The sequence below is a fragment of the Rhea pennata genome, chromosome 7 (assembly GCF_028389875.1).
Source record: "Rhea pennata isolate bPtePen1 chromosome 7, bPtePen1.pri, whole genome shotgun sequence".
Taxonomy (NCBI): domain Eukaryota; kingdom Metazoa; phylum Chordata; class Aves; order Rheiformes; family Rheidae; genus Rhea; species Rhea pennata.
In genome coordinates, this window is record NC_084669.1 from 17,578,594 (window position 1) to 17,600,408 (window position 21,815).

The window sequence follows — 21,815 nt, forward strand, 5'->3', positions numbered from 1 at the left end:
GGGGGTAAGGAATGGCTGTAAAATTCTGTGTAGTTGAAGGTGATTAATATGGAACAATTGTTTTATTTAATAAAAACCTTAAATGATTGAATGAAACTGGCAGCAGACATGGGAAGATTTTCTTCATGTGATGTCTAGTGAACGCGTACAAGATTTTGGAGGGGAGGATGCTAACACAGGTTCAAAAAAACTGAAAATTTTCATGAGGAACTCTTAGGATATTAAAACACAGTTTCCTAGCTCAGAAGTTGCTAGCCACAGATGTGTTGAGACTAGAAGAATATATTGAGAAAGTATTGTTATTTGTTTCCTCTCTGCTCCTATACTTTTTGCTTGTTACTACTATAGCTTGCAGGTGCATGTTTTTAGGCTGAATAGGTGTTTGGGCTAATCTGTATGTATAGGAGATAAGAGCAGTTTAGGAGGGACTTTCATGTTAGGAAAGCTTAAGTTGCCTGCCATAGTAGCCTAATTGTCTGTGCTTATTGGGGGGGGGGGGGGGGGGGAAAACACGCACACAACTACACAACCCACAGGAATAGCTGAATTTCCTCCTGGGTGTCTGTCTTATCAGCAAGAGTTAATAGATTCCCCCCATGGGTAACTTAGGCTCTCTCGCTTAAGCTTAGGCAGATAAGATAAACTTCATTGCTAGACGGAATTATTTAAAAGCTATTTTGTATCTGTATTTAAGCAATGATGTCCTTATAAAAAGTTCTGAGTATTAGTATTCTATTTTTACAGTCTGAAACACTTTAATTATAGAGGATTTATTTAATGTGCATTTTGACTAAAGTCTTCAACAGTCTATTCTGAATTTTCACTATATTGACGAATAATACTTTTTCAAAGTCCAAGCATATTAGAAGCCTATAGTAATTTGTCTGTCTTCTGGTGCTATTTTTCACTATACCTTGTAAAGGAGATTTTAAGCGTTTCTTGGGAGATGATAGAGATTTGAACGATACTTTAAAATAGTTCAGTAATTTGTTCATAGCAAATACTAACAATTTTTTCCCTTCCACTCTCTTCTACTCAGTTAATACAGCATTTGCCTCATCTTTGTATGTGCCTTCAACATCCCAGCACCGCAGTGAGACACATGGCTGCTCGTTGTGTAGGTGTCATGAGCAAAATAGCTACCATGGAAACAATGAATATTTTTTTAGAGAAAGTTCTACCATGGTTGGGAGCAATAGATGACAACACCAAGCAAGAAGGTGCAATTGAAGCACTTGCATGTATCTTTTCTTGAGTATTCAAAAATACTGTTTTCTACTATATAATTTGGGGAGGGAGAGGACTTCTGCCTGAAAAAATAATGGAAATAGGAATAAAGAAAATGCTAGTTTTCTACTGTAGACAAGGAATGTAAGGAACTCTCATTTCTGTTGCCTTTATTCTCAAGTGAGGTTTTTTGGGGGATAATTCAGTATTTTTTCCGTCTTGCTCTCTGAGAACGAGATAAAAGAATTAATTAATTGAAAGCCACTAAAATTGAAAAGCAGCAAAGAAATACTTACTGCCACAAAAATGCACTGCTGTCAATTAATACATTTATCAAAGAAATTGAGTGTTCTGTAGGAGAGTAACTTTGAATCATTACTGAAGCTAGGATAAGCATTTTTCAAAAGTATAAACTCGGACTCTGTTAGAATACAGATGCCGCTTCAGCTGTAAGAGGTTTTTTTCTGTAAGTAAATTGAGTTAGTCTTACCTCAATTAGTGCTTGCTCCCTGCCACTAGACAGACATGTTACTGAGGAGAATGGAACTGAGGTTATGGATTCCAATGTATTTTTGATATGTAATTTTAAAAATTCTTTTCTGTTTTCTGACTCTTTTGTTGGCAGTGCGTGTGCTCTCAGTTAAAGATCTTGGCAGGGGGTGGGGTGGGGGGAATGCAATGGGGAAGGACCTGTATAGCCTACCTAATTTTTGACACTTGAAAATGTCAGTGATTTGCATTATTAAACTTGGGATCCTTGAACAGAAATAAAGAAACTGAAGGGAGGAGGGAGAGGGTGACCAGGAGTGTCTGTTTTCTCAAACCATGGAATCCACTGGGCTGTCCCTAAATCAGCATTTCTGATGGAGAGAGGGAGAAAAATGATCCCAAGTGTACCTGGGTAGACAAGACTAGTTTTTCCCATTGCTTTGGTATTATAAATCTTACTCATCAGAATATAATGCATTAATGACTTGCAATCCTGAACTATTTAAAAAAAAAAAAAAAACACTTATTTCCTTAATAACTAATCCAGGTGTAATGGAACAGTTGGATGTTGGTATTGTTCCATATATTGTTCTTTTAGTTGTTCCAGTTCTAGGTAGAATGAGTGACCAGACAGACAGCGTACGTTTCATGGCTACTCAGTGTTTTGCAACACTAATCAGACTAATGCCTCTTGAGGTAAGCTGAAGTTGTTAGTACACTGAATATGTGAAGTCTTCTGTAGTTACTTTTCACACAAGCTGAAGTTTCTGGCTCTTTAACTGCTGAGTAATGAACTCTGTTTTAATAGTATTCTATATCAGATAGCCAAAGAGGTATACTTTCTATTTAAAAGGAGTAAAATTGGACCCTCTGTTAGCAAATTTTTAAATTAATGCTAGAGTAAAACTTCTTTCCTATAAGTAGTTTAATTCAATTGTGTACTTGAAGCTTGAATGTATGTTCACTGATTCGTTTCATGTGGCTCTTACCAGTGTCTTTGCTTACAATTCTTAAGGAGTTGCGTGTGTTCTTCCCGAGTATGCTTGTTTATCTGGCCAGGAGAAATGCATACCAGCCAATACACTGATTTAAAAGGAAAAATGAGATGGCAGTAATAGTGCGGAAATGAGTATATTGTAACTTAATCCTTGCTCTTTTTAAAACTGAAAAACCTTTCACTTCTACAACTTGCATAATTCAGACATTTGCTAATATTGCACTTCAAAGAGTACAAGGCTTGTGTATAACTTGTTTTCACCAGTAGATGGTAACAGAAGACAGTTCAGAATTCATTTGCATGTTTTTAATGAAAAATTTTGAATTTAAGGGGTTTAGCATCTCTTACCTCAATTTTTATTTCACCTAATAAAACTTTGAAATCTGGTAATTAGCTTTTAATTTTTTTCTTTTTTTGTATGTGCTTGTACTGTAAGTTGTTGAAAGTGAAGCAAAGTAGCTATTTAGATTCACTTAGAATTTCTAAATGAACAGCCTTATGCTGCTATTCGTTCTAATGCTTTTCACACCAGTGGCCCTTTTGATATGCCTTTAAAAATGGAGTCCTGCGGGATCCATGCTGCTTAAAAATTAAGTGCTTTTAACAGAATTTGAGTATCTCTTTGTAGAATACTTCCTGTATTAATTGCATGTATGTGCATAGGGAGTTCATGTTTCTTTTTGGTAGTTGCTCAATGATTTTCTTAATATTAACTGATTTGTAGTTAAGGAAGTTCAGTATCAAACATGAAACTCTTAAGTACACAAGCATCAAGAGTGATCTGAAGCAGACACAAAACGGCTAACTGTAGTGCTTCAGATCAGTTACGAGACAACTACAGACCTAAACATACTTTGGAATCTATACATCCTTACAGCTTACTGCTAATCTCAACAGCCTCAGTGCCAGTGCCACACTTGTTAGACTTTACTCTTGTCCTCGGAGTAGAGGTTACTGTTCTTGATTCCTGTGCTGCTGGTGACACTCACTTCAGATGTGTTGAGACAGCTTTTTAGAACACCATAGTTACCTTCAAATGCAAGAGTTCCATTTCAGGAAGGCTGAATGGATTTGTCCTACAGTTTTAAAATCCTCTCTCCTACTTGACTGGCCCTCTTACATACTGCACAGCACTTCCTTGTGAAAATAAGCTAATACATTTGCAATACTGTATGTACATAAAGAGATGACTACCAGGACTTCCTTACCTTGTAGGCTTGGTGTGCAGTTTGACTAAACATGATTTTTTTTTTTCTTTTAAAGCACAAAATAAATTAAAGGACACTGAAAACTGGAGTAAAACGAAATAGTGCAGGCTTCATTAGACGTGCTTGGAGATGCATTGGTTCCAGTTTTGTTTTGAAATGCTTTCCATTAGTGTTTTCAAACATGACAGAATTTAATACTTAAATAACAGTTTAGTGTAAAGACTTGAGCATTAAACATGTTGATCATGTTAAGCTAGAACTGAGCAAAAATTTTCAATGTAAAAACAAATTCCAAAGACTAGAAGTCTGGCTGCTCAGATGCACCTTTTGTATTTCTTTCAGGTTCTTGTATTTTATTTATGGTGCTGCAGTCTTAGCTAATCCTTAATGTGCCGTTGTGTGAGTTTAGCAGCATACAGAAAAGTGTTGGGAGTAGTACTTATAAGTGCAGTTTTACCTTTTCAAATGAAAACTTTTTTAAAAAATCATTTAATATAACAATTACTTAAAACTATGATCTTTTGAAACTACAAAAAGAAGCTTGTCACTCTGGATTTCTTCCATGAGACATGACTTACTGTGTTTTGCTACTAAGTTTTATCCATTGTCTCAACTTCTGTATATTGCTGGCTGTTAATAAAGTGCCTAAAACTTCTATAAACTACTACTTATAAACTACCTTGAAACAAATTAACTGGCATAGTATTCACACTTAAGATTAGTTTAGAAGGGAGAGTAGAAAGAGGCTGAACAACTAGAGGGTTGTCTGTATATATGCATGTGTTTAAATACCTTGTTGGAACACTTCTGACATCTGAAAATCTGGGTTAGTTCTCCTTTCCTTTGCATGGTGGAATTGGTGAAGACTGAGTCTTCTCAGCTGGGAGCTCTCCCTCAGTGATTAGAAACTTGAGGTTTGAAGTACAGCTAGTTAAAGATGGAGGTGGCTGTGAAAACGGTTGACAGCCAAACTGAACCTTAACAGCACCTCTTTTGCTGCAGTATGCTAGTGAGTAAGAAAGTCTGAGCATATTCCATCCCCAAATAGGTTCTCTGGGCTTCTGGCCTGGGATGGGAAGTATCTGGAAAGCCAAAATGAGTTGCTATAGGCTGCAAGGACGGGGTTTAAGCATTCCTCCCCGCCCTGCTGCCCCATGATTTCCAGTTGTTTATGCGCTGTCCTTTAGGTTTCAGTATCATCTTAGATACAGTGCTGGTAGATGGAGTTTTCTTATGACTGCTACCTTCATGTAGTAGATTGTGGATAAGGAGAAATAGGTGGCAAAGTCTTTTTCAGCCAGTTGGTGGAACTCTAAATGTGGAATAGCTCGGTTTTTGTAGTCTTGGGAGCAACACAGGATTTCCCCTCTTGTATCAAACTTGTTTATCATGGCTTTCATTGCCTCCTTTGGGGCAAAATTTCTCTTGTACCTGATAAAATTCTGGAGGAATTATCTGCAAGGAATCAAGCAAGTATAGCACAAAACTTTGACTTACAAAATTGAAAAGATTGCAGATCTTTGCCATTTGTTTAAAAGGTCTAAGCTAGTATGAGGCTTTACTTCACACTGTGTGAGGAAAGCACTCTAGTTCTAAGACTGCTTGTTCAAAACTATTACTCTAGGCTGGCATTCCAGATCCACCCAACATGTCTGAAGAGTTGATTCGAATGAAAGCTAAAGAACGCCACTTCCTGGAGCAATTATTGGATGGAAAAAAGCTGGAAAACTATAAAATTCCAGTACCAATCAAAGCAGAGCTCAGAAAATATCAGCAGGTAACAACTTATGCTTTTATTTTAAAAGAACAGTAAGTCCCAATCTGATGGGATTTTGATGAAAGAGCAGGAGTTCAGTTTCTTTAATCCGAACAGTATACGCTTGTCCTCGCCCTTTTGTGTAGAGAAAAGGGAATTAAGTAATAATTCCCTTTATGCTGATTTCTCTCGATTTTGCTACTTCTCTCAGGGAATGACCAATGGGCTGCATTTTATTTAAGTTGACTGAGGCACCTCAGAACTGCAGGGCCAGGCTCGGGTTTTGCTGTTTGACGTTTTTTCCCTTTATTTCTATCTGATTTGAGTGAATGAGCTATAGTGGGTGCATTTATGGTAGTCTTCAGTTTTTGCCACTTGTGGACAGGCCCTGTGCAGTACAGCTGTCACTGCATTGGGGGAATGTTTTATGTGAAAAATCTAGAGTGGGGGTAACGAAGTCAGTTTGGCAGTGATGGATTTGCGGGACACTTAGCTAGGAAGACTAATTTTTAACTCCTCTGAGGCACTTTTTAAACTTCTGTTTCAGGATGGAGTAAACTGGTTGGCATTTCTCAATAAATACAAACTTCATGGAATTCTCTGTGATGATATGGGTTTAGGAAAAACTTTACAGTCCATTTGTATTCTTGCGGGAGATCATTGCCTCAGGTAAACTTAAATAACATTCTAACTTAAGAACTTGTAAAGACAATTTTCTGGGAAAAAAGAATTTTAATGTGTTCTAACATTCTTAAAGGGCACAAGAATATGCAAGAACAAAACTGGTGGACAGTGTTCCTCTTCCCTCCTTGGTAGTGTGTCCTCCCACGCTTACAGGACACTGGGTCGATGAAGTGGGAAAATTTTGCTCAAAAGAGTATCTTAATCCTTTGCACTATACAGGACCTCCTACTGAAAGAGCAAGGTAATGCAGTTTGCATTTATGACTTAAAGTATTGTACAAAATACATTGCAGTTCATTTCACTATTGAAGCATAGCTTATGGGCATAGTAAAACTTACACCTTTAAAGACTGAAATAAAGATGCATGTACTTCAGTTGTGTTTTCTTCTTTCCTTAGATTACAACACCAGGTAAAAAGACACAATCTCATAGTGGCTTCATACGATGTTGTGAGAAATGACATTGACTTTTTCAGGTAAGAGTTGGTCTGTTTTCTAAGGTTTTTAATAGTCTTTAGAATTTTTGATGCTAGTTCAGTCTGTTCTTATTTCTAGAAATATTAAGTTTAATTACTGCATCCTTGATGAAGGCCATGTAATAAAAAATGGAAAGACAAAATTGTCAAAAGCAGTAAAGCAGCTGACTGCCAATTACAGGATAATTCTTTCTGGGACACCAATCCAGGTAAACTGCTATCCTTTCCCTTCCTCCCAGCCCCCCCTCCCCCACACACACCTTTTTCACCCCTCTGCTCTCCTAAGGAGCTGGGGCAATAGTAGAAAACAACTGAGATGTCTTTTGCAGTCAAATTTATTGGGTTTATCAAAATAGTCTTGTTCAGACTATAGCTTGTGGAAGTCTTTCCTTACTAAATGCTTGAAACTATCTTTTCCCTTTTTCTATGTGCCCAGATGCAGGGAAATGGGTGCAGGATCTATGGTGTTAAAGGGGCTGAAAAGGTCCCAATGAGTTTCTCTACCGTTTTTTGCTTTGAAATAGCAGGCAGGGAAGGGGTTGAGAGCACTTTCTTATGCTCTGCTCTAGTGAAAGTAGCAGTAATTTTGACTTCTTAAGAACTTCAGATTTTGGGCTTCCTCCTAGTAACTTGTCTCTGGAGCACCTGTCTCATCCAGGACTGATGCCACTGGCGTTCTCCAGAGTGTTCTTGTCTAGAAGAATATGGAGTGTGCCCTAAAACATCAGACACAGTATGAAGTCCATTTGTGTTATACTGTACACACAGATTTTTCTGTAACTTAGGGTGATGGAGGAGCCACTGAGTTCCAGGTGTTCAAAATTTTGTTGGTATTAAGTTTGCAGTGTTTTACAAGCAGTGTTAATATGTATAGGAATATTCCTGATAATTTGGAGCAATTCATTAGTTTTGAAAATAAATTAACAAATGTTTCTTTTATATTCAGAACAACGTCCTAGAGTTGTGGTCACTGTTTGACTTCCTTATGCCAGGATTTTTGGGTACTGAGCGCCAGTTTGCAGCTCGTTATGGTAAACCGATATTGGCAAGTAGAGATGCCCGAAGCTCTAGTCGTGAACAAGAGGCTGGTAAGGATCAAAATGAGTGTCTGTTTTCCTGTCTCTTTCCTCTAAATGAGAACTGCTAGTGAATATAGTATGCATGGTCAGTATTAGCATATCAGGTGTTTTCTGTGCTGATTACTTCAAAGTAATTATTCTCTCTGAAGTAGTTTGTTTCTGTTCCTCACCCTAGGTGTTCTTGCAATGGAGGCACTGCACCGCCAAGTCCTGCCCTTCCTGTTGAGGAGAATGAAAGAAGATGTACTGCAAGATCTTCCACCCAAAATTATTCAAGACTATTACTGTGTTCTCAGCCCTTTACAGGTATGAGTAAGAAATGGCTGTTTTCAGTACAGTTAGGACCACAAAGAAGCAACTTGCAGCTGGATATTCTTGGGTCAATTTAATGTCAGCCCTGACACTTTCTGGGGCCCCAGAATTGGAATTTTTTTCTCATACATGTTAAAACTAATTTCAGCATGGTAATTTACAGGTTCAGCTTTATGAAGATTTTGCCAAGTCCCGTGCCAAATGTGATATTGATGAAACAGTTTCTTCAATTTCATTGACTGAAGAAACTGAAAAACCAAAGTTGAAAGCTACAGGTCACGTATTTCAGGTACAGATTTCTTCAGTAATTTTTCCTGCTTTGTTCATTTATTTCTGTTAATGGTATTTCTGGATTTAATTAAAACTGAAGACTAAATTAGCTTGCCTATACAGTTGTGGCTGTATTAAGTAAAATACTCAGAATTGATTATTGAAAGTGCAAAACCTTAAAATTAGAGGGAAAATATTTTAATCATATCAGTTTTTACACTGCAAAATCAAGATTCTTAATGCGTGATCAGGAGAGTTTACTAAGGTTCATAGTCTTGTAAAATTTGCGTTTAAGTCTTTGTACCCGGAGGCAGTAATTCTCTGAAAGGCTCTGCACAGCTCCTGCAGCAGGAACCAAGATTATAATAATCCTAACAGTCACTGGCTTTTGGTTTGAAGTACTGGGGTAGGGTTTTTGCTTCTTTGTTTTAAGGCATGACTATTCAAATGAAAATTAAAGTCTAACTTGTGGAATGTGGCTAAGTAGCCTCTCTACTTGGAATCAGTTGTTTGCTAACCACTTCTCTGAACTTCTTTTTCTAAATAACTGAAGGCATTGCAGTATTTACGGAAGCTATGCAACCATCCAGCATTAGTGTTAACAACCCAGCATCCAGAATATAAAAGAATTACGGAGCAACTTGCAGCTCATAATTCATCCCTTCGAGATATCCAGCATGCACCTAAACTGTCTGCTTTAAAACAAGTAAGTAGACTTGCAAGTTGTGCCCTAAATTTCATAAATGCATGTCTCTACTGATATCATGGTTTGGAAGGTTTTATTTAAGATGCCACCCATTTTAAAACTTTTCTTAAAGTAAGGCAGCTGAGACAAAGTACAAGAGTTCCTTGGATTTTTATTCTGTTATCCTTTATCTAAAGAAACTCAGACTGGGTTGAGAGGTGGGGGGAGAGGGTATCATAAGCTTGCTTCAGCAGGCTTTCCTCTCTCTAATTTTGGGGACAGTGATAACATACTTAGATTTTGCTGCCGTGTCAAAAACCTTTTTACTTTTTTCACTCATCTCTCTCCTTACAGGAAAACTTTTATCCTATTTATTACACAGATTACTAGCTTGATAAAGTTAGATTGCATTACAGATAGAGAATATTTTTCATCTTGTTTCATCTACAAGAAAATTTATATCAGCTTTAAAATTCTTTGTAGTTTGGCAGAAGAGTCAAACTTCTAGCTATGCTTTCTGAGTAACCATCACTTACAGACTTGTTTTTGTAACCTAATGGCTTTCTCTTATGCTTTAGATGGTCCATCAATGTCAATATTTACACGAAAGCTATTGTTATTTTGGTATCTCTTAATGCTTTTTTTACTTTAAGCTGCTGCTAGACTGCGGTTTGGGAAATGGTGGCTCTTCAGAGAGTGGCACTGAAGCTGTTGTGGCCCAGCACAGAATACTTATCTTTTGTCAACTCAAGAGCATGCTGGATATTGTAGAGCATGACCTTCTCAAACCTCACTTGCCCTCAGTTACGTATTTGCGATTAGATGGTAGCATACCGGCTGGTCAGAGGCATTCCATTGTGTCACGGTAAGCTTGTCCTTTCATGAGCAATATAAGGCCAACTATAATGAACTGTATTTATATGCACAAAATTACTCCTGTCTCATTGGACCTTTTCTATACATGGAAATATAAAATTTATTAAATGACTGATATAGACTGTGACTGTCAGATCATCATTATAATTTAGTTTAAATCATTTGAATATGCAAAAGCTTATTAGTAGGGGACTGCATCAGAACTGACGTGCTGCCTGTTTTCAAAAATTAGGTACATCTCTTTAAAAACATAGTATGTTACTGTTGATGAAGAAAATAGTAAATAGTTGGTCTTCCTGTATTACTTTACTATTAAAGACATTACCAAATTGCAAACAATTTGAGTATTTGGGTACTTTTATGACAACCAGCATATGAAGAGCTTTATGTTAAGACAAATATATTCACTTAGTGCTCTGTGATATCCATTGTTTATTATGCAGATCCTGGAGATGATTAGTTTTATTTTGCAGTCTTTGCTCTTTTACTCTCTGGTTATATCAGAGGATCTTAACTTTCTTTCTATCCCTGTTGGAGGAAGAATCCTTAAGAGTCAGAGAGCAAATAAAATACAGTACAACATGGCAATGTATCTACTGTTCTACTGTAGTATGCTCTTTGACACATAGGCCTGCATCCTTAGAAGCTTAACTTTTGTTGAAATAAGGATTGGATACACATGTTAGTGTCCAGCTAGAACAAATGAACACTGAATTGTGTGAGAAATTGTGTGGGTTTTTTGGTGCAAAATGATGCCAACAGTGCCATGAGCTGAAGGACAAAATTACTGTAGATTTCTTTAACCACCAAACAAGGCTGTTATAATCTCTTCTCTGCCCACAGCGTGCAGTATGTCTGGGAAGACAAAACTTACCAAAGTTGAGGACCAAATTCATTTTGTGATCAGAGGGGGGAAAAAAAAGGCAAAATTATGCTACTTTGCATTTCCAGTGTGCTGCTGCTTTTGGGTAGTGATTTATAAAGTAAGTGGATAGTAGACAGAAAGAGCTACCTGCATACATAGACACCTAAAAATACCATCAGTCAGTATGTTTAGTGCTGCAAAAACCACTCTGTTTTTTCCCCCTTGGTACTTTTTGATATTCATGATGTCCTGAGGATCAGGTTAATTCAGATACACTAACCATAGAAATATCATGAACAGCTCTCTTCTGTGATTTTAACTAGACCAAAGGAAATGAAGTGTTAGTGCCTTTTCTAGGAATCTTGCCTAGCTCTTGCATACTCTGTGTCATACCTTTGGCCAACCAAACATCTGTTTTTCAGGATGTTCAGTGGGCATATAGCTTACAGTTGCTCAAACCATTGGAGGGGGGTGAGATGGGGGGGGGAACTAGCTTGCTCAGAGAGGATGCTGCACCCTACTGCTACAGGCTGAATGCTCTGTTCATATTCCCATTTACTTTTGCACAAACTGAGGGATGCCTATCAGATACTTAAATACCTCTAAAATTGAAGAGAAAAGGGCTGATGCTGAGGATCCCAACCAGATGGCAATCTGGTAAAATTAAGGTGATTGCACTATGGTCCAGGTATTTTATGACATTAACACTGCAAAGGTCTTGGTCACCTAGGAAAGGAAAAGTGCAGGTAACACCACTGTGTCCTGTGTTGTAATTACCTGTCTGTGTTAAGTAAATGTGAGCTTCAGTGTTACTGGCATGCATTAATGTAGGAAAAAGTAAGCATTGATTTTCATTTCCATGATGAAAGCTGAAAAACAGTTTTTAACAGAATGTATAACTTTCTTCACTTGTAACTAAGATTTATTGTAACTTTGGGAACAACTGTAAAATCTGTTGCTTTTTTTTCTTCTGGTGGGTGGAAGTCCTAGCAGCGCTGCAAGATAGTGTCCATTTAGGACTTAGTAATTAATGCTTTTATACCTTTTATTATATCAGCTACTGCTGAATACTGTAACAGAGGAACTTCAGAGCAATTTTGAAATTACAGTATTTTATGAATTATACCATGCTTGACTTTCTCTGTTTTTAACTGCAGGTTTAATAATGACCCATCTATAGATGTTCTTTTGCTTACCACGCATGTTGGTGGATTAGGACTTAACTTAACAGGGGCTGATACAGTAGTCTTTGTGGAACATGACTGGAACCCAATGAGAGACCTTCAAGCCATGGATCGGGCACATCGCATTGGACAGGTGAAAAACTATGAATTTCTTATTAGCTTTCTTACTGAACTCCTGCTTCTTTCAACTTGGTTAAGGTTGTGTGGCATACACTGTAAGTGACTTCTTGTGGTTTCCACCTGCTTTTCATTCCTGCTGGTTGTGCGTAGGTTTTGGGTTTTTCATCACTGTTTGCAAATGTCTGTTGAAGGGTCTGTTTTCTTATCCAGACCTCAAACTTGGTGTGCCCATGTCTTTCCTCTCCCCACTCTGTCTTCTGTATGTCCTGAGCTGCTGAGGAGAGGCCAGGAAGAATAATCCTTCAATGGAGAAAGATGCAACTGGGACAAGGGAAGCTCCACAGGACTGCTACCTGGACAGGGGAGGAGTGACAGCTTTTAGTCTTTCACTGCAGGGCAGCTAACTTCTAACTCCTCAAGCATGGACAGAATTGCAGCTGCCTCTGCCTATGCTGGCATAGTCTCATACTCATTCTTGTTATCTAATCGCAACCAAACTTACTGAGTGTGCTTACTGAAGGGTAACTTCAAGCCAAGCTGTTTCTGGGCTGTCTGCAATGAACAGTAAAAGGTTATGCCTCCTTGAGTATTTAAGATGTTTTTTTCTAAGTAAGTTACTCTTCTTCTTTCAGAAACGTGTTGTTAATGTATATCGCCTGATAACTCGGGGAACTCTGGAGGAGAAGATTATGGGTCTTCAGAAGTTCAAAATGAATATTGCAAATACAGTGATTAGCCAAGAAAATGCTAGCCTACAAAGCATGGGAACAGAACAGCTTCTTGATCTGTTCACTCTTGACAAGGTAAAGAACTATCTGTGCAAAAAAACCTAAAAATAGATAAAAACTTCAGGGGAAAGACTTTGCTTTGAGATGTGAAACTTAATCAGTTGAACACAAAGTAGAATGATGAACAGTAGGCAGCTCCTGGAAAAACAGGGGGAGGGGAAGTGATGTTTTTCAAAACTAATCATGAGACTGAGAATTCTGTAGCACTGGTTATGTAAAGGGAAACTAAATCTGTGGTCATGACCAGTGAATATTCCTGAAAAATTAAGTGTGTGTATCTGTGTGTATATGTATGGTATGGTATGTTGGTTTTAAATTTGCTGTTTTTTTTTTTTTTTTTTTTTTAAGGATGGAAAAACTGAAAAAGCAGATACCTCTACCTCTTCTGGGAAAGCATCAATGAAGTCAGTACTCGAAAATCTTGGAGAACTATGGGATCAAGAACAGTATGACACTGAATACAGTCTTGAAAACTTTATGCATTCATTAAAGTAACCATCGTATATTCTTAATACAGCTGCTGCTAGTTCACATATTTTTCTGCTGATATTCAGCAAACTTCAAAGCATATAGTGAACCTTTAGCTTAATGTGTAAATAGACTTACTGAAAGAAGAATCTTCAAAAGACTGGCACTCAATGTCACCTGTTTCACTGGGGAGTTACTGTCTTAAAACGTTTGCACTGTATAAAAACTTTAAACATTGTGAGGTGGTTTCAACTTTACTTGTTCTGAACAGCTGCAAATTCTTACTAGGTAGAGGAGTAAAACAAGGCAGGTTTTTACATATGTTAACAAATACTTCTGTTTGAAACAAGTCTACCATTATTTCTTTCTGTATCTATAGAAGTTTTGTACAGATGTTTCAGTGAGTACTTCAGATTGGCCAGTGTACATTTTCTTTTAAACACAACTTGCTTTTAAGATGTATTAAAAAAAAATTTCAACTTAACTTTCATTCACATCATTTCAGGTCTTTCATCACCAGAGGCAAAGCCTAGAAGCCTTGAAAATGTTGACTTAATTTAATGGCACTAGGTATATATACCCACCTTTGTATATTAAATATAAATACATTATGCTCTTCAGCCTTTTGACATCATCTTGAGAGAACAGTTGACTTGAACTTTTTAACGTAATGAGTTATACTAAATACAGGTAATGGTCTATTTAAGGCCATGTTTGCATCCTGTTAACAGGGGTGTACTTTTTTAATTTATCTATAAGGCTAAAATATAGCCACTTTGAGAGATGCATGTATTCATTATGTTTCAATTCTATATATTTTTTTGTAACTAAAAAAAAATATAGACATTTTCCAGAAGTAGATTTTACACTGTCTAGGATTCTAAAATCCGTGCTAAAGTGACTGTTTACTGAACTAATGCATGATTTAAAACTTAAAGGAATGGGGAGTTTTTTTTTTTTTTTTTTTAGGAAAACATATACATAGAAATACCTACATTCAGTTTGAGGGAATTCAACAGTTGAAATCATGTAACAAAGATAGTAAAGGACTTCATAGCAGTGAGTGAGAATAATAAGGCTGTATATTAAGCAGCTTTTTATAAAAGGGAGGCAGTAGTAGAAGTGTGTTTCTAGATGTGCATATATAGCAGTATATGCACTTTTATAAATATTAAATTATAGATAACTTACAGTGGTTGTCTGAATACATAGAATATATGTATAAATATAAAATCTAAGGTTTGTAGCCTGCTGTGTGCTTAGGCATCAGAGCTTAAAAACCACCAGAGACCTCAACTATGTAAAATAAGATTGTTTTAAAACAAAAAATATATATATAAATCAAGACTGTTCTGAAGCATTGGAGATGAATTATTGTCACATTTCAGTAGTTATAAAACTGCCATATTGTACCTAAATTAGCATTCCATGAAAATAAAAAAAATGGGAATATATAACTTGTATGTTGTGTATGTCCATGTTAGTTTTTTCTGTAGGTAGCACTTTTTTTTTTTTTTTTTTTTTCTCCTGTAGCTGAATAGGTAAAGGACTAATGCTTTGGGGAATTACAGCTAGATTATATTGCTTCCCTTTAACTCTATCACCTTCATCCTTCATGCATAGAGTATTTCTGTAGTACTTTCAACTGTGATGATCCAAGGAGGAAATACAGGATGGGGCTTGCTGTTCAGCTGGCAGAGAAATATGATGTGTGAATACTAAGTAATGTAAGTAACTTTGTGCAGTGATCTGGTGATAGTGCCCAGAAGTAATAAGATACTTGAATAAAGAAGCTCTAATTTAGTAATAAAATACTGCATATGTTGTTCTTCCAGAGTTTTACTGATTGCAATAGTAGGAAAATGTTGACTTCAGCAATGCCCCTGTTGGAAAAGAAATACATGGCTAAGCGGCAGTTTCATAGGACTGCTTTAAACTAGTTAGTGCACTGAGGTTGCTATGCAACCATAATACTCTTAGAGATGGCTTTCTTAGATATGACATCAAAAGGACTCCTGCACTTGGAAAGTGTAGGGAAGCGGGGAAAAACAGAATAATCGTTTCAGGATTATTAGATGTATGTACTGATCTTAACTGTTTAGTCAAATATTGAGGTAACCATACCAACTTAGTGCTGTGTTCCTCCTGATTTCCACTCTGACACCATTAATTCACAGAAAACTTATCTGTGATTTCTAAGCAAGCAGATGATTTACCACGGTCTGGCCTACAGTGCAGAGTATTTTCAGCACACCAACCAAATTCCTTCACAATGAAACTGAAGCAAGAAATAGAAGAATGCCTCTAAGTTCATTCAGCCTCTCTAATGGGTACTGAAATATGTCAGAACATCAGATTCTCAGCATCAACTGTTTTGCTCTGTAATGCCAATAATATATAGTATTTGCTAATGAAAACACAGCCAAAACCTTGAATCAACTGCAATTTTGATCATATTGCATGCCCACAGTTTGGCGAATAGAGGTGACTTTCACTGAAGCGCTGGCCTATTTCTGCTATTTAGTGGCATCAAAAGAACACTAACAGTCATAAAGCTGGACCTTCAGAAAATGATGTAGTCCCAGATCCAAAGTTTGCTTATTTGTGAAAACTAAGCACCCTTACTAGCAGCCACATTCTGGGCAGGAGGAACTGTTTGAAAGTAGCCGTATGGATACGGATAATGGTGCTTTGCAATCAAACTTAATTCTCTGACTTGAAACTAAATGGAAAAACTGTCTTCTGCAAAGTCTACATACAGATGCTTTCTGAAACGTATGTCATACTTGTAAAGTGAGAATTCAATCTTACAAGTCTCTTTCCATGCATGTTGTTTTTATAGCCCACCTCAGCAAGATGCTGCTTTATTTCTGCTATTATGGTTATGTATGTTACTCTTATCCTGCTCTCCAGCACTTTTGGAGAGCAGTATTACTGGTTTCAAACTTGCCAAAGTAAAAATTAAACTGAAGAGTCTGGGTGTGATTTAGTTTAGTCATGATTTAGTTTAACTCAGTTGTTTAGTCTTTTCCCTTTGCTCCCTAACACTAGCTGCCTCTAGAAATTTGTTTCACCTTAGAATTACCCCATTTAGAGACAAAAGCTGTTATTTCCAAACAAGCTGAAGTCGTAGTATCCACTTTAGTGATAAAAGGTGGTCTGCTGCCTCCTGCTCAGGAAGGAGGGTCTAAAAATAATATAAATTGCCTACTCTTCCCAAATGATATTATTTTTCTGCTTAGTTGGAATAAAGTCCTGAACTAACTAAAATTCTCGTCTGAGCACTGCTCCTGAAGGAACTTTCTTAGGTAAATCTGAAAACAAATCAATTTAGAACAGTTCATAAGAGTTACTGTGGTTCTGTACTTCAGGCTTTGAGGCAGCAGCTTTTGTTTCTGAAAGCAACACCGGAAGAGTAAGACTGTTGTTGCAGAAGTCCGCTACACGAGCAGTGGTTTAGCAAAAACTACGTAGCGTAAGATGTTTATCTTTGTACGCTCTTAGTTTCATCAAGAACTTTTCCAGGTCAACCTAGAACTATTCTCTGGGTTGCAAGCTTCTTCCTGTAACAAAACTTGCTTCAGTAGGTCCAAATCATCTCCTTGGGACATGCTGTTAAATGTCTTATGCTGTTATGGGAAGCATCTTTCCTGCCACTTTGTATGCACAATGTTGATGTGTGGTATTTTGCTTTGGTGATTTGATTCTCCAGCCCTCAAATAAAGGGTATGCTAGCTAATTAGGATAAATGTTTAAGAGGGACCTATAACTCCACCTTGAGTTAAGTAGTATCATGCTTTTTGGCCTGACCTAGGAATGGCCAATGCCAAAATCGTAAGCTTACCATTAGTGATATCACAGATATTTCTTTCCCTTTCATTGTTTTACAGGTTACTCATCTTTATAGGAAGGTCTCACTTCAAGCAGAAGTAGGACTACTTTAAGAAATAGTGGAAAACTTTTCCACATATTTTTATATATGTAAGGAATGATTAACCTGGACAAAAACCAGCAAATAATGGAGCATTAAACAGAGCTAGGCATGCAGTGCTAAATATAGCTTTGGCTTTGGGAGAAATTTCAAGCCTTTAAAGACCACAGCAATAACTGACTTGGCAGCAGCGATAAGTTGCTTTGTAATCAAAAGCCTGAAAGCTCCAGGCTTTTTCTTTAGTCTAGACCAAGCATGGAGATAGTTTATAGTAAAAATTAATTCATCTTTTAAATCATGTTTAAGTAAGTTACTTCAAGGGCAGCTTGCTGAATATAAGCAAGGTTGTAGAGACGATTCATCTGCATTCTTCAAAGTTTCCCTAGTAAGAGACCTGACCTTTGGATTTGTGTCAGAAAATGTGTTAGCTGGCTCTTACATCACAGTGCCTTCACTCGTTCTTTAATATTCTCCTCTGCAGTAGTTTGGAGGTATCTCTTCAGTTACGCTGTTTATTTTTAAGGCTGATGCACTGTTTAGGAATCAGGCTTTGGTTGCTACTCTGGCAGCCAAAATCAGAGGCAAACCTGGCTAAAGCAGGGGATCATGCCCAACGAGGGAGACTTCCGTTGGTGTGAGGCTGATGAAACTATCTATCTCCTCCAGGATGATGACAGCATCTAGGCCTGTGCCTAGATGGGGGGATCCATTATTTCCTCATACAGTGTGCATGTGTAGTAAGGGCTTTTTGTTAGCAGTAAGGGAAGGAGTTTGGCAGGGAGGGTGTTCAACATGGGAGCACATTTCAAAAAACAAAGCAAGTCCACAGATCTAGAGTAAACCTTCAGTCCTTTCTGTTCATGAGCCTCATGAGATCAACAAGTAATTTTCTTCTGTTTCTTGGAAGACAAATTTAACAGTACCTTTGATTTAACACAGACAGCAGACTGTGACTGACTCCTATGTATCTTCTTTTTAGGATCAAGAGTTAAATATACTATGTTGAAACAGGTCTCATTTGTATATATTAAAAATGTCCATCCCTTAATAGGGTCCTGAAATAGGAAGTATCTCCACTTCCACAGCACTCTCCCTTTATTATTTCATGCAAAATTTAGCAGTTCATCAGAGTTTGGTTACCCTCATAACACCTTGACAGTACCAACTGCATGTGCCTGAAACAATCAAAATCTTTAGAACAGCTTTCTGTAAAGTTTTTATTCAATAAAGCTTTTATCTTCTAAAGGAGAACATTTCGGTACTCTAATCGGCTATATTAACCTGCTGAAATACTAAAATCAATTGTTCAAGCTTGGATGAACAGTCCCTGCAGTCCTGTACAAAGAGGAAATTACCAACTGTATTTGCCCTTGTTCGGGGTCAGAGAAATAAGCTTCTATGATGCAAGTGTTTCAGCAACTAAAAGCTATTATAACCAAGTTTTATACCAAAAACTGATGATCTGTGATGAAGTCCACAATTGGATGTGCTTCTCCAGCAATTACCGCAGGGAATCACAATTGTTTTTCAGTACATACAATTATGTATTTATTTGCAAGACATGCAACTAGAGCCTTGAAATGTCTGTCTTTGCCTTTTTTCTTCACATTGCTTGCAAGAAGAATGCATAGCAAAGGGCTTAAAAAGAAATTTACTTTCTACAGAAATAGAAGAGTTAAACATGGGTAAGTGAAGATGAACAGATTACTCAGACACATATACCTCAACAACAGAAATGTAGTTACATGGCCTAAGGTAGATAGGCCATCCTAGCAAGACTTAATAAAAATCTGTTGACTGATCAGAAAATACTCCTTGCTACTGAGATGTGCTCTGATTTGCTCTGAAACAGTTTCTTCAGGGGATAGAGATGATCTACCCTGTCACTTTAAAAAAGGGAAAAAAAACAAAACAAGAAACCAAGGCATAGCATTTTTGGCTCTTTTACTGAAAAACTCAGCTCTGTTTTTAATAGTTCAGAAAGCTCCTTTTGGTCTTTTCTAGTACATCTACTAAGCCTGTCAGGATCCTGGGTTTTTTTCATGCCAAATAGCAATAAATATGCCAAAAGACAACAAAGTAACTCCAACAGCCATCCTTTGCTAAAGTTAAGTTATCTTTTGTCAGCTTCTTGTATACACTTAAGGACCCTAACTTGCAACATCACATCTCAGCTGAAGTTGTACCTAATCAACACTTCACCTGCACAAAATAGCACACCTGAACTGAAACATTCTGACCACTTAAAAATCTACTGCTTCACCTATCTGTACAGCTGTGCAATGTATTTTAATCAGATTTAGTACTTTTCAGTTTAAATAAGCTTTAAAGAAAGTCAGTCAGTCTCCTAAGACTCAGCTTCAGGAAAATCAAGGTCTCTGTTAGCACTGGTTGGATGGACTGAAGACCAGCAACCTAAGAGGAGGCTTTATAGGAGGCTGATCCTAGGAGAATTTCTAAAACTAAGATAACAGATGCTGTAACGATTAGCACTAGAATCAGCAATTGAAAAACAACTCCAAAGGAAGGTTTTAATTCTGAGCAGTAAGAGGAATGGTAAGAGCTTAAGGCCATATTTGAAAAGTAATAAATCAAAACACTGATCTTAATTAAGCAAACAGGATTAAGGAGGGACTGGGGGGGGGTCACAACGCACTTGCGGATCAGAGCCAAATTATGTTTTATTTGCTTCTGGCATTTCTTTTCCTCTGAGTGCTTGACCTAGGAAGCTGACTGTATACTATTCAGGAAAGCATGCATAATTTCTTCAACTTTTACCTAGTGCTTTCTAGGCATGCATTTCGTAATACTAAAGCTAAAGGTAGGGTGGTTTCATTATGACCATTTAAGCATAGAATCACATGATGAGGCTACTTCCTCACCCTTCCATGAAGTCAGGAATAAGACGGTCAGACCCTGATTAACCAACAAGCATGCCAGCCACTGAACTTAAGTTTGAATATCGCACTTTATTTCAAGTCAAGAAAAGACAACTATCAAAAATTAGGCATTTCAAATACTGCTCCTGGGGCTTTCTGGGAAAAAACAAGAGCTACAAAGACTGTCATCCCTACAGTCGCTGAAACATTCTTTAATCAGTTAGATCCCTTCCAGTTCAATGAATCCCATTGCCTCTCCAAGCACCATCACCACCATGCCAGCTGAACGAGGCGCCGCCTTCAAGCGGCCTCACCTAGAACATCCCCTTCCTTGTGCATCACTGTAATTCTGCACCAGAGATACAAGAGCAGGCTCCAGAGCCAACCCTCAAGCCTGGTGCACCACTGAGCTCTCGCTGAAATAAACTGGAGGAAGGCACAGCTGAATGGGATGAGTGGCTGGTTTTCAGTCTGAAGTGTCCGGGCAGACGAACAGCCCAAGATTCTATGAAAAGTTAGCAGATCCACTACTTACTCTAGCAGTGCTAATACTGAATTTACATTGACTAAAAATAGCCACTTAAATCCTTTTCAATATCTGAATACGTGAAAGACCATACAAATTCTAATGCTAAATACTGAAAGCTTCCAATGGAAGCAAGGAATAGCTGAACATACAAACTACTTCAAGCCAGATCATATTAGGGAACTCAAACACAGATTTGCTAACTTTGTTATCTTTCCCTTCCCTCTCCACCTTAAAAAAGCCACATGCTCAAATCACAGCAACTTGAGACACAGTCCTAATCTCAAAGAAGTTTTCTCCTCACTAGAATATCAGAGACTCTTAACAGTTTTGGTCTTCTTGTGTCAAAGAAATCCTCTTATTATTCCCTTGTACTGTCTTTCATGTGGCATTGTCTCACTAGGCAGGGCTATTCGCAAAATCCATTAATTTTCTAAGTGTAACTCATCCACGTTAGAAGCCTTGCAACTATAGACAGTAGAAATACCCAACTCCCACACCCCAAACACACATACACCCTTTTATTCATCATGAGCTCTAAGTCAAGCCAAGACTTGTACTACTCAACAGACATGAAGCTTTGATAGTGGGCTATTTTCTTACTACATCATTTGGATAGCTAACAAAGCTAGATGTCAGGTATCTGTCATTAATTTAGCAAGCAGTCAATAAATATACACTCTTACAACTGATTGCCTTAGATCAAGGCTTGCTAAGTTCTAAGAGAAGAACCCTACATACTAAAGGAATCCTACATGCTATTTATCGCTCATTTTCCCATTCTAAACAAGGGAAGGAAATATATACACAGAGTAGCAACTTCAAACCCGTAAATTCAGACTCATGTACGAAAACTGCTGGAACAGGAAGGAAGGGTGGTCTGCCAGAATGGGAAGAAAGACAGAGTAATATGCTCGGCCTTGCCAAAGGGCTGTCCCAACACACTGTAAATTGAACTAATCTGCAATTCAGCCACTAACCCAGAAATAGCTGAGC

At 37.6% G+C, this 21,815-nt stretch overlaps 1 protein-coding gene across 4 annotated transcripts in view; it reads left to right on the forward strand.

Moving 5' to 3' along the window:
• Positions 1-14,940, forward strand: part of BTAF1 (B-TFIID TATA-box binding protein associated factor 1) — a 53,395-nt gene extending 38,455 nt beyond the window's left edge. For all 4 annotated transcript variants that reach the window (XM_062580075.1, XM_062580076.1, XM_062580077.1 and 1 more), the window contains 15 exons: positions 1,040-1,241; positions 2,264-2,412; positions 5,546-5,698; positions 6,225-6,346; positions 6,435-6,602; positions 6,759-6,836; positions 6,916-7,045; positions 7,783-7,924; positions 8,091-8,221; positions 8,391-8,516; positions 9,051-9,203; positions 9,836-10,047; positions 12,081-12,240; positions 12,860-13,030; positions 13,364-14,940. In XM_062580075.1, coding sequence (XP_062436059.1) covers positions 1,040-1,241; positions 2,264-2,412; positions 5,546-5,698; positions 6,225-6,346; positions 6,435-6,602; positions 6,759-6,836; positions 6,916-7,045; positions 7,783-7,924; positions 8,091-8,221; positions 8,391-8,516; positions 9,051-9,203; positions 9,836-10,047; positions 12,081-12,240; positions 12,860-13,030; positions 13,364-13,510 — 2,244 coding nt within the window. In that variant the 3' untranslated portion in view covers positions 13,511-14,940. The remainder of the gene's footprint in view (positions 1-1,039; positions 1,242-2,263; positions 2,413-5,545; positions 5,699-6,224; positions 6,347-6,434; positions 6,603-6,758; positions 6,837-6,915; positions 7,046-7,782; positions 7,925-8,090; positions 8,222-8,390; positions 8,517-9,050; positions 9,204-9,835; positions 10,048-12,080; positions 12,241-12,859; positions 13,031-13,363) is intronic.
• The last annotated feature ends 6,875 nt before the right edge of the window (positions 14,941-21,815 follow it).